At 43.3% G+C, this 13324-nt stretch overlaps 1 protein-coding gene across 1 annotated transcript in view; it reads left to right on the forward strand.

Annotated features, from left to right (window-relative positions):
- The window catches only part of LOC124335838 (thyrotropin-releasing hormone receptor-like), a 30814-nt gene that overhangs the window by 9806 nt on the left and 7684 nt on the right, over window positions 1-13324 (forward strand). Inside the window, exon 2 of the mRNA XM_046789321.1 lies at window positions 12157-12337. Coding sequence (XP_046645277.1) covers window positions 12157-12337 — 181 coding nt within the window. The remainder of the gene's footprint in view (window positions 1-12156; window positions 12338-13324) is intronic.

Genomic DNA, 13324 nt, shown 5'->3' on the forward strand with positions numbered 1-13324 from the left:
ATGGAACCGCGTCGTGATCTGCATACAGAAGACTGCGGCACTTGGAAATGAATAAATAAAACAAATCTAATGCGTCTATATATACAGCATCATCGCGTGTTATTTGAGTTGACGACTCTCTCTGTCTGTCGGCTGTTATACGCGTAAAGCGGTTGCCTTCGTTGTGGTTATTTTGACCCGTGAGATGCGCCCACTCACGAAAGACTTTATTTATTTCTTTTCTTTTTCTTTTTCTTATTTCCATCGCAATAATTCCGCACGGCAATCATAAAAACATGTCGGAATGCGCTGACTCTCTGCCCAGCATACTGATAAGAAATGATTCTTTGCAATGATTTCGCAGTCGCCATTGCACCGCTAACTTTTGTCTGAGCGGTGCGGTTGTAATACCAGCCAGATATAGAATATAAGGCGGCCCTCTGTTTTGCGGTTGCTGTTGTGTTGCGATGATGCTCTTCTTTTCAGCCCTCCCATATTCTTTTGTTGGTTGTTAAATTGTGTCCAGAGTTTGTCTGCTTTGCTCTGGCGATATATACGGAACGCCCCAAAACGGGCGATAAGCATCAAACATCGCAACGACATTTTGTTGTGTGTGTAATACGCGTTGGCCATTTGAGCGGCCATGAATAAAAGAAACGGTGTCACTGCCGAATTTCGACACGCGAAGACTCTCTCGCAGAAGCTGCTCGCTCTTTTTATGGAAGCAATCATGGAATAAGCAAAAGAAAAAATAAAACGTCTCGAACAAAAGATAGAATGTACAGCAGGGCGCGGTGTGCTGGGCTGATGCTAGCTGTGCCAGCCAATCGCGCCTAGCCTCGTTCTGCTGCTCTTTTTATTTCCAAGCGCTTATTCCCTTCGCCAGCGTGATGAGGACACTTAATCCCGAACGAAACAAGGGTATTACAATCAAACAAAAGAGGATAAAGAACGCCATTCTATATCCCATAGGTTCTATACCTCTATGGTAAAACGTTTTTAGACATTTTGTCTCTCGCTTAATTCTCTCACGAGTCCCTTAATAGGTATAGCACTATAGCTGCTTTGCATGAATTCTTTGATAAACTCTATGACGGAGCGCACCCTCCCCGACGATGACGTAGTTTCATTCTATTTCTCGGTTGATGAACCGCTTTGCATAATTCTAGGCCCATAAACAGTTGATTGGATCAACAAGAAGGGAAACAAAATGTTTGATGATTCAATTTCGGGGCGGAATATATATCTGCTGGAAGGCTTGTTAGAAATAGAGTATAAAAATGGATTGCATTTGCATTATTTACACAACACAGAGTGTATATAGAGAGAGAGAATAAGAGCCATCCCGGCGAAAACTCTGGAGCTTATTATGATCAAAAGAAGGTTATTCTTGATCTATGTATATACTTAGTTTGAAGCTCCTGGCATCTCTGCCGCTCTTATCCTCACCACAAGTCCGTCGATTTGAATAAAATACTCGGCAATATAGACGACGACTCGACTATCTCGTACATTGGCATTTTTTTGAAAGAAGAAGAAAAAAAGAAATGCCAGAGAATCGCGAAACATTCAACTTTAACAGCTTTTATTTTCTTTTTCTTTCTTGCTTCTTTTTCCTCCTTTTTTTTACGATCCACTATATGAATATCAATGGATTTTGCAACCTTCAACAGCGCATTCATTCCGCATGGAAAATGGCTTTGGGGGGAATTGTCGGAGTTGGCACAGAGATATAGAATTTTCTCGTCATATTATTACAAAAGGGAGAAAATCAATAAAATTTCAAGGAGTCGAGAGTTGATTCAAGTTCCGTTTCTGCATAGACGAGAGTTTGTTATTTTTTTATCACCTGAAAATGAGTGGGCTATGATTAGCTACTCTTTCACTTCAGCCCAAAAGGTAACGCCCTCTTAATCTTCCACGCGTCAATGGGTTTTTTCTTTCCTCTCTCTCTCTCCCCGCAACCATCCCGAAGAAGAAAACTTTGGCCAAACATGGTGAAGTATATCGAAAACACACTCTGCTGTGTGGGTTGTACAGGACAAAATTGCCTAGCCGTTCTGTGTTTACAGCTGCAAATTGGCGGGGGGATCAACCGCGAGGAGTCCACCTTTTGAGGGGTTTTTTTCTTCTTCTCTTTTTCTTTCGCTTCTTTTGTTGTCGAAATGGCGAAACACTCTGTCGACCCATTTTTCATCTATAGAAATTCCTGCGTGAAAAGTCGATTCTCGGCGTCTATGACATCATGCGCAGCAATTCCAGACGTGGAATGAAAAAAAGAATAAGATTTTCCAAGCTGAAAGCTGCTGAATGGAAAATCAAAAAAAGAATAAGAGACACAAAAAGTAGAAGAAAAAAATATATTTTGGGGTTTACGTATATCAAAAGTGCTCGGGTTTGATTCATCCCGACGTTGAGACTGATGGGTCGGCCGGACGTCTCAGCAAACCGTAGAGAGAGCGTGCCGATTGTCGAATAGCCACATAGCGCGCACCATTTTGGGGATTTGCACTCGGCCAGATTTATGTCGGCTGTACATACGAATAGAATGCGAGAGATACAGAATAGTTCCTCTATAGTCGCTGTGTCGTGTTGTGGCCGTACAGACTGAGCGACACACAGCTTGCTCCAACCAACTAGATGCCTGTCGATTCTCTCCTATATAATAGCGCTGACTTTGCCGGCCAGTTTCTCTCTCTGCCCACATACACAGAAGATCCTTTATCTTGATTTTCTAAAGAAAAACCAGCCATTCTCCTTGTCCGGTCTTGGGCAAGGAGTCGTATAAAGCAATGGAGACGAATGTACCATCAGCTCTATGTATAAATTCTTTTCTTCTCGGCTCATATAGTGTATAGACTGGCTGGACATGCAGTCCGTCCAATTCACGAGAGAGAGAGAAATGGGCGAAATAATCAAATCCAACGTCTCCATCTCCACAATAATAGAAAACGAATAAAATCAAGTTCTTCTTTTTCTTTTTCTACATTTTATCCTATCCATTTAGAGAGGCTCTCCCCCCTATTTGAGAAAACACTTTGAATCCAATACAAATAAATGTTCTCCGTGTTATGTCTAGCCTAGAAGAAGAAAACAAAAAAAAGAAACGTGGGAAAAAGAGTCAGAAGAATTGTCTGGATGGAAATAGACGAACCATAATGTATTATTATGATCCGACGGAGCAGCCCCTCTTGCTCCGCTTTTATTTTTTCTTTCTTTCTCCCCTCCCCCAATGCAAAAGAATGGAGAGGAGACAAAGAGATAACAAGTTCCTGTTCACCCAAAGTATTTACTTGATGAGCCCTGTGGGGGTATATTCTAAAGCTGTCATTCATTCTTTTCTTCCAAAAAACAAAAAAACAAAATTCTTTTCTTATGTCAGCCATTTGGTGGATATGTTTGTGGATGTTTTGTTTTTCTTCTTTTTGAGGCAACGTCGATGCACAGCACACGGCCTTTGGGCTTTAGATTTATTCCGGCGGGTCCAAAAAAAGAAGAAGAAGAAGAAGGGTGCGTTATATTATGCTCATAGTATGCGTGCGTGTGTTGATAGAGTGTGAGAAACGGCGCGTGCCGTGCCGTGCCTTGCTGCCGCCTCTTTATTTTGCGTGCGCTGCCCGGATAAGAAAAAGTCTCGGCGACAACTGACCTATACCGCCGTGACACTTATTTTTCCCGCCCGTCTCTCTCTCTCTCTTTCTACGGCCATCTGACGCAGCTGCCCTGTCCACACTATAAATCTATAAATACAACAACATCTCTACACTCTTATTTATAGAGATAGCAGCGGCTCTAAGGCAGAATCATATTCGCTCCTCGTCCAAACAAACGGCCCTGTGCTGCACTCCTCCTCCTCCCATTCAATGAATCAGGACCGTGTTATATCATAGACCAACACCCCACCCATTCTTATATACCCAACCGACAGATATTGCACGAAATGTATAGCAGCAGCCCACACGGGCCAATAGTATTACTCCCCACTCCTTTGTGCATATTTTATCCTTTGATATATTCACTCTAAAATGCAAAACAAAATGTTCAAGAGTCATTTGATATGAATAACAAACGATGACAGTTTTTGCGGCTATTTTGGCCCCTTTTTCTTTTCGCCGGCGGGAGATGAGACACACACACACATAAGAAAAACGATCTGATCAAAACCTATTAAACGTACATCATTCAGCGAGGGCGTCGCCAGCTGCTGGCAAAGTCAAAAGACACACGGACACATTATTCTTATAAGCAGCGGGCGTGCGTGTGTGTGCCGCCGACTACTGATGCCTCACTTGACGCGCCCTATTTGCTATAGAGACCCACGTCGCCCGTGTGTGCAGACTCTTGAGGCGACGACGATGTGGGCCATTCGCTCCGTTTGAGACGGGCGCGATAAATGAAGAGGTGAAGACGACACCGTCAACCAAAGAAGAAAAAAGGCCGAAAAACGGTTGGGCTGCTGCTGCTGGATTATATAAAGGAAAGAATAGAACAATACCCTGGGGTTGATGGAAGAGATGAGTGGCGCGCAGTAGCAGCAGCAGCAACTAGGGCCCGGCAACTGACAAAGACACGGTCCCAGTCGGCCGGAATCTACGTCAGCGCATCAATAAATGGATTCACGCGTACAGAGCTAGCAAGCTTCCCCCAACGTCTATGCTAATGCAATGTACGTATAGGCTGACTGGATATAAAAGGAGAAAAAAACACCTTTGAAAAAGTTGAAAATGGAATGAAATTATCCGCTGAATTGATTTCATTGGATTTCATGTATTTCACGTTGAAACGCGACGCGGCAGCAGCAGCATTCACGCCTGAATCGCTTCACCTCTAAAACGTTTGATTCACCGTAATCTCTCCGCGCATTAGCATATCAAGTGACTCGAACGGGACCAGAGATCCCATCAGACTCCAGACAGACCATCAAACTCAATTTAATCGACACCGTCTGCTGCTGCCCTCCTGAAATGGCAAAGCATTGAAAGAGCTGCTATATATGTAAAATGTATCTAGATTGTATACATATACGTCTACGTATTATAGGCACATGTTTTAGTCGTCGTCGGATTGACTATACAGTCTCAGAATATATGTAGGGCACGCGCGGTCTATAATTATATAAGATTGACTCTGGATGCTGGGTGGTGGAGGAAGACTCCTGCTGCTGCTGCAATCTAGTACGGTCCATGTTCATGTTAGGAGCGCTCCCATGAACTATGCCCAACTCTTGTTCTCGATAACTAGGACACTCCTAACAACGATAACTAGGGCACTCCCTTTTGATTAAACAGTTGAAAGGGGAAGGAAAAACAAAAGATAACCTATCAGAGGATGTATAGAAGACTCTATAGCTGACATGTGGGCCTACCTATATATATATAGTAGACCAGGCCAGTCTGAGGCCTAGGCCCTGAGAACCATCTCTTTAATAAGGGAAAACAGAATTGGAATAGCTGGCCGGCATACGTGCAGCGGAGGGATCTGGTTCCAATCTCCTAGGCCTCTCTCTTTCTCTCTCGTCTATATACGCTGTGCTATGTGTCAATATGTCTGCAACCGGACGGATTGTAAGCCGTCGAGTAAAGTAAACCATCGGGACTTTAAGTAAGCACGCACATCACGGACGCGGGTGAAGGCGTATAGCTATATAGTAGAACAAAAGCGCCTTTTCGCTCCTCCTGCTGGCTTTATTTCTATACCGCTGTCAATAGACTATACAGACTAGTATATGTCCGGATGGATATGGCACGGTCGACAATGATCGATCCGCCGGGAGATGAAATCAGATCTAGTCCCACAATACCGAACTACTATATATACAAGATCCGACATGGCATCAAAATAAGTGTAAAGGATTATATAGTGCGCAGCAATCTGCCAGCAAAGAAAGAAAACGAAATCAAGGCTCAACAATGAACTGCTGTATCTACACGCCGGTTTTTTTTTTTTTTTTTTTTTTTATTTGGTCGAGGATTCAACGATTTCTTTTGTTGATGAAGAATTTGACTCCATGTTTGACTTTGGCGTCACGGCCTCCACAGCACGTCGTGGGAGCCTGGCACGATCAAAGTCAATATGTGTTATAGGCTCAGAAAGCACCAACTGATGTGCAGCAGTCAGAACCGAAAAAGGGGAGGTCCTTTTCGTTCGCTAAGTGGGTGAACCGGTGAAAGATATTTGTTGTTATTACGGAACTAGATATAGTGCTATACGAGATATATGTACAGAAACCTTTTTTCTTTTTCGGTCGAGTGGTGGTGTCTCTCCACTTTCAGTACATTTGCTCATGCGGAGCTAACGTGTTATCCGCGTGACTGTATAGACGTCAACCAACAGCCATTATATAGACAATATAATACAGACGATTGCTGCTGCTGCTGCTATCAATGCAGAATACATAAGGAACAGCATGTACTGTATATGAAACGTTATATAAGGATCATACACTGCCAGATCCATCCAGAACGAAAATCTTGCTCAATTGTTTGACGATGGAAAGCCTTGTTGGTCTAGTTGACGGATGAGATGAAACATTTGAATTTTGCAGTGCAAAGTTCGTGTTGACCTTTTTATTTTGTTTCTCTCTCCTCCTTGTTTGAACTGCGCAGCATATGCATTACTCATCTGGCAATCTCCTTCCGTCATATTTTCGACGACTACTCACTTGACGACATCCAACTCTCAATGTCACGATCGCAATAACCCAGCTGACGCGTTTGTTCAAAAATCATCTCAAAGCTAATCTCAGCAGACAAGGAAACAAGTCCGAAAAGCAATTTAGGCAAGTCTGATGCAGTTTGACATCACCATGTCGGCGAAACGCTGCATTCAATTGCAGATATTAATATATTATATACTTTGGTGTACTCAAAACTATAGAAAAACTTGTCGTTGCATTTCCCGTCTCGTTTTGGACATTTGTTGGAGTCACGCGGGGTCTCCCGGGACTGCTAGCCTGGTAGCTGCTAAGCTACCTGTTGTTTTCAGCAGCTGTATTGTTCCCGCTGGTTGCTCGCGTCTATTGCGATTCATTCAACGTAGTACTAAAGATATGCTGAAAAGCCAGCAGGTAGTAATTAGAGTTGTCTTGATCATGTTAATGAGGTCCTCTCGGCCGTTGTATACAATTCACCCGCGAATATGTATGCGCCCAGCAAGTTTAGACCTTGCCAGTTGCCACCATCATTATAGAACTCAACCGTATTATAGAGCAACTTTTAACAAGTAGAGCCGGGGATAACTTTTGCTGAACAAGCGAAACATATATGCACTCAAGCTGTACGACATGAACTTCTTTTGGCGGTCTTGATCTGCCAGAGTTAATCTATAAACTGTTTTCTAAAATGTTATCGTTGCGCCATAGTAAAGTGTGCGAAATTATAACCCCATTTACAACGGTTTCAAGTTTCCCGCCCATTTCAAGGAAGACAAATTGTTATTTCTAATTATACATTCATCACATTTCCTGCGATTGTTTGCCATTAGTGAGATTTCTATGGGGTTGCGGGGTGCTTCTAACCCCCTATAGCTCTCTCTATAATAGTATAGCTTGACATGAAACAGGAGATCGAGATCGTGCAGCCATTGCAGTGCATCAAATTAGAGCATAGCAATGTTTTAATTGAATGTTTTCCCCAGGTGACGATGTCAGGTTCTAGCTGCTATATCTATCTGCTCTCATCCAATTTCAAATGCTTCAAAACGTTTTAATTGAGGAATGTTATATCACGTTTTCAGCATCCCATTTCTTTATCTTGCTTATTATAAAGCTTCATTCAGACACCCGAAATAGAAATGAAAGTCAAGTTATTATAGGTTTTCTTTCATTTTTTATTTAGACCTTTTGTACCGTACACCCTAGAGGCTATTTACGTATGATTCGATTAATTATATGTCTAGACTGTGTGTAGTAGTATAGACGCATTTTCTTCATTTTAAATCTTGACTTGGACGTCCGAGTGCGCTCATTCAGGCTTGGCCTGCTGCCGGAGTCGAGGGGAGCTTTCAGCCTCTCAACTGCTAGTCAGATTTATTCTCAGTCAGCATCTTATAAAAGAAAAGAAAAAAAGTCGGAAGTCGGAAGCTAATTAGGTGCTGTTATTCTTCTTTCTTCCTTTATTCTTCCTTATATGTACTTAATTCACCCAACGTATACGTATGTTCATGTGAAACATGCGCAGTTGCGCACGAAAGGGGTCCGCTAAAGCGTAATTTATTTTTGCCTTGCCCTTGCCCTTCTCCTATATACCCATCACTCCCGGGAGACTTTCCTTTATTTGTTTTCTCTTGGAGATTGCCATGACGTCTAATGCCAACAAACCGACTGGTCCAAACTGCACACGGCAGCAGCGAAAAAACCTTGGAAAAAACGGCAGAAATGTTCAAATACGATACCGTAGAACAAGGAGCTCTTTAGACTTGGCTACTATAATATACTTTCATATGAGACGCTTCACCGAGCTTGTTATTTGTTTAAATGCTCTGCTATAGATATCGAGAAGAAGATACCTTACATGCGCGTATTATACAAATAAAATTTCGACGGCGGCGGCGGTGGCTAGCTGCCTGTGTCGTCGAGTTTCACTAGAATAGTTTCGCTTCTGGCACAAAGTGATATTGTCGTTGGTTGACCTTCGTCTAGAGTTGATTGTCAAGTTCTCTTTGTTATTATATTATTCCAGCCAATGCCATGGAGATAATAGAGAAATCATATCTTTTATTTAAAAAAGAAAATTCGCGTAAGAGAGAAGTAAGCGGAGAAGAAAAAAACAAAAGAGCCGACGGCGGCCGAAATATGTTGCCCGTTGCCATTTAGACGATATGACGTTTTTGTTTTGTTGTTTCATAGTTTTGGGCAACAGCTTCTTTCCAACCCGGCGTGGCTACCGATATGTAAACGTCTATAGCAGTCTATAGCTCACAGCTGTACAGGCCGTTTGTCTTTGAGCGGACAGTATTTTTTATCTTTTAATGCTGCATGGGCCAGCATTCTGCCATTTTTGTTTTTTATTAATCTCCATCCTTTATACCTTATAAAGAGCCTCGGAGGCTATAAGAGGCTTCTTTCTTCTTGGATATAAAGGCATTTTTTTGTTTTTAATCCAGGGCCCCCATCCAGCCCCCCCTATCAAGCTGTCGACCTTCAGATGGGCTCCCTTTTTGTGTTCTATAGTCCCGCACGGTCCCGCCGATGGAAAAAGCCAAAGGCACGGGCCATTAGCGTTTACGGGGAGAAACGCGAATGACCGCATTAATCCATCAACAGCAGGGGCTTTTTTGTTTCTGTTTCGTTGGCGAAAAATATAAGAAATTTCCTTTTTTTAAAAAAGAAAAAGAAGAAGAAAGAAAAAAGATCTTGTGAGTCGTTGGCACGGGGTCGCATCGTTGGCATCGTTGACATCGTTTGCGAATCCTTCGTTCCCGCCAACCCCCACCGTCTATACACCTATACCTAGACTACTCTATCTACCACCCACTTCTGCTACGTGTATATGCGCACCTCCCGCACCCTATACACACGCACGCTCTCTCTCCGTCACAAGAGAAAAAACGTCGGAGTCAAAAAGAGTTTGGAAATAAGTGGACAGAGTCATTAGTCGCCGTCAACGACCTCCACTCACACAGTCACACAACTGCAAGTCTCGAAATGGACCGCACAGTGTGTCGTCTGTCTCCCGCGTGTAGAGAGATCCTAGCGCGGGATTACAGCACCTACAGTAGATGCCAAACGCAAAGGCCGTCATCTGTGGGTCCTTGGAACATAGGAAATGGGCGGCAGGCTCAAATATATCTGCACTTTTTCTTTGGCTTTTCAGTATGTACAGTAATAGATAGAAATATTTATACAGAGGCGGGTATAGGACATGGGTGGGAGGAGAATAGGAGTATAGCGGGGGGGGGGGGGCGGAGACCCACAATCTAGAGAGAGACAGGAGAAAAGATGAGCTGGTGGTTTATTTTCGTATATGTAGAGTAGAGCATCAGACTTGTACACAACACAGCACACACTGTCAAGAGACTATAAGCAACTTTTTCACTCTCTCGTCAGTCCCTCTGCTCGTTCCTTTAGGAATATTTGTCGTCGGCTTGGGTTAATATCGGCACACAAGCTCATCAATTACCATATAAATAGACTGGCTGCGCTGCTGCTGGCTGGCTGTGCCGTCCCCTCATCTGTCTGTCTCCCTCCCTACATAGACGATGTTTATTTGCCGTATATGATTATATATATACGAATATGCAGGCAGATCTATGCAATAACTCGGCGGACGAAATGGATTGTCTCGATGAATGACTCCCGGCATATCGGGCGGTCGTTAAACAACTTGTTGGCAGACTGTAAACACATAGACACATCCAAGAAAAAACGACGGCCACCACCACCAGCACCACCACTGGCATGCCAGTCGAAATAATACGCAAGAATGTCGGAGGACATCAGCGCGGGCAAACAAATAAAAGACTGGCCAACAGATATAGACGGAGATACACATATGGCTGAGGAAAAATTAAATAATAAAAAAAAGGAGAATTGAAAAGAAACAAACAAAGAAAAAGAAAGAATAAGAATGTGTACGCGGCTCGATTTTATGTTTTTTGGTTTCGTCTTTTTTTTTGCCCAGTTTCTTGGCGGCATCACTGCTGCTATAACATATCGGCTTATCTAGATCTACGCTCGTCAAATTGATTTCTTTTTCTCATATAGTCTCGCGGCCGTTTTCGATTTCATTCTTCTGAAAAGAGAGTCTCAGATTTTATAGAGCCCCATGAATCCAAGATGATGACCCAATATAATCTTTCGAAACTCTCTCTTTTGCCCCCCGCCGCCGAATAACACTTCATTCATTTTTGCGGGCCACAAAATTCGTCTGCTCCAGTTTGTCCCTCAAAAGACGATTGGCTTATTTTTTCATATTTTCTTTTCTTTTTCTTTTCAATTGAATCGAAATTTTCATGTCGGGAATTTCTTTTAACAATCGCCTCCTACTCCCCAGTAGAGTATATCTCGGAGCCGAGTCCACGAAGGCCAATGAAAACGGATGGCGCCAAGTTTGAAGTGAGAGAGTATAGTATATACATCTGGGCGGGGGACATTAAATAATATACGTTGGCGTTGATAGCCTGTGAGTGTCAATTGCTGCCGCTCGTAACACTGGATCCGAGTATAATAACGACCGAAACAGCCAAGGCTGTTGTGAACGAACTAAAAAGAAAAAAAGAAAAAGAAAAATAAAAGAAGAAGGAAAAAGACGGAAATGGCGATCGCTCGGTCCACTCGAAAATGACGGCCGGTCGTGACCGCAAATGGTGATGTGGTTATCTCACCGCACTCGCAACCCGCAGTTTTAGCTGGACCCTTATATTTTATTTATATATAGATATATATACTATAAATATACAATAGTTATTCTCTCTGAACCGCATTCAATATAATAATCAGGATGGATGTAATTGAATGTGGCGGATGCATTGAATAAGGGCTCGTGTCGCTGACCGAACCGTCATCATCTTCAAACACGAATGAATATAAAAGAGAGAGACGACGGCCAGCGCCAGCACGTACGCACGGGCGACTTTGGCTTTCCTTAGACATATTATTATTACTGCCCGGCCGTATATAGGACTGCTGCTGTGTTTGGTATTCACGCAACACTGCAGGCACTGCTGCGCTAAACGGTTCAACACTCTTGGCGTGTATACGTGATTATTACGGAGCCAGCGCACATTGCAGATGAGACTATGAGAGTTGTTGTTATACCTTTTATCTCACTGATGCCGGGCACTTGGCGGCTCACTGGCAAACAAACGGACGACGTGTTTGACCCACATATAAAGCCAGTCATTGTGATTTAAAAAATCCTTTTGTCCTTCTAAAAATTCCATTTTTAGACAGCAACAATATGCTATATTTAAACAAATGTATCAAACCAGAATGGCACTAGAATTTTCTTTGAATTGATTATTTGTTATATAAATTGTGTGGGGAAACATGTCAAGAAACCCATGCGACGCTCACATGAATCGATGGAACGTTACATATAATATATATCCAATACATGGAAAATCAATTTCGTCAAGTTATTGCCTCCAGGCTATATAGACATAATCATTAAAAAGGAGAGTTGTAACCTGATATGTCTGTACACATAATATAACTTGCTTTATTCTGTTGACATGCAGGTTTGGTGGTGACTTTCGTGGAGCTGATTGCTCCGCACACCTCAGTGCTGACCATTCTGGCCATCAGCTTTGAACGTTATTACGCCATCTGTCAGCCGCTGAGGGCCGGTTACGTCTGCACCAAAAGCCGGGCCATGGCCATCTCCCTCTTCACTTGGCTCTGCGCCGGCATTCTCACCAGGTACACATACTGTACATACTTGCTACCCATCGCTCTTTTCTTATATACAACGTCAATAATAATATTCACCCATAATGATTTAAAGAACTGACATTATTATAGTACGTAGAATACAAGACGGCCAATGTTCTCCGCCGACCGAATTCAACAATAAGTTGAAAGCCAGACGCTTTGTCCAGCAACAGCCATTATTTAAATATTTGCAATTACACCGCCCATTATTGCCCATTCGTCATGATATAAGCAGCGCGTGTTTCCAATGATTTAATCACATGTTTCCTTCGTATAGCTAATTCACTATACATAGTTAGAACTGCTCCGAGATGATAGATAATCAAATAATAATAGATTGATAGATGATCAAGGCAAGAATAAGTCCTGGGTCCGTCCTTTGTCTGCACTGTGCAGTGTCAGTGCGCGCACCGTGAATATGGCCGCCCATGTATGGCCGTCGCCGCGTCGCTCTCGGCCGCATCTCCAACATTCATCAAAGGGCGTACAGATATTTTTCCCGTTTCGCCTTTTCTCTGTCCGTAAATATAGCCGCATGACGGGTCCAGGGGATGTTGTGTTGTCGGTCCAAGGCGGACGGCGGCCGACGGATCGCACAGTGGGCCGACAACTCGAGATGACGGGCAAATGGGTGTGCTGGCGGTCCGCTCGTCTCTGCTGTGCTGTGTGTTTCGAGTTTCTACGTGTGCGGTATCGATGAGTAACGGCCATGTCTGGAAAGTGCCAGGTGCTGCTGGAGGGACCGCGACGGGCGCACTCTCGGCCAGCCGACGTAATGCCACGTACAAACCCAAAGCAAACTATCTACACACACGTATAGATAGTATTTACAGTCGTGTCTTGAAAGGTTCTCTCCGGCATCGCATTCACGCGTGTCAATTTGAATTGCAAAAAACCGGGAGAGGGGGTGGGTGGGGGTTGGTGGGAGGAGAAAAGGCCCACACTGCCAAAAGAAAAAAGTCAAAGTCAAAGGAG

The sequence above is a fragment of the Daphnia pulicaria genome, chromosome 4 (assembly GCF_021234035.1).
Source record: "Daphnia pulicaria isolate SC F1-1A chromosome 4, SC_F0-13Bv2, whole genome shotgun sequence".
Taxonomy (NCBI): domain Eukaryota; kingdom Metazoa; phylum Arthropoda; class Branchiopoda; order Diplostraca; family Daphniidae; genus Daphnia; species Daphnia pulicaria.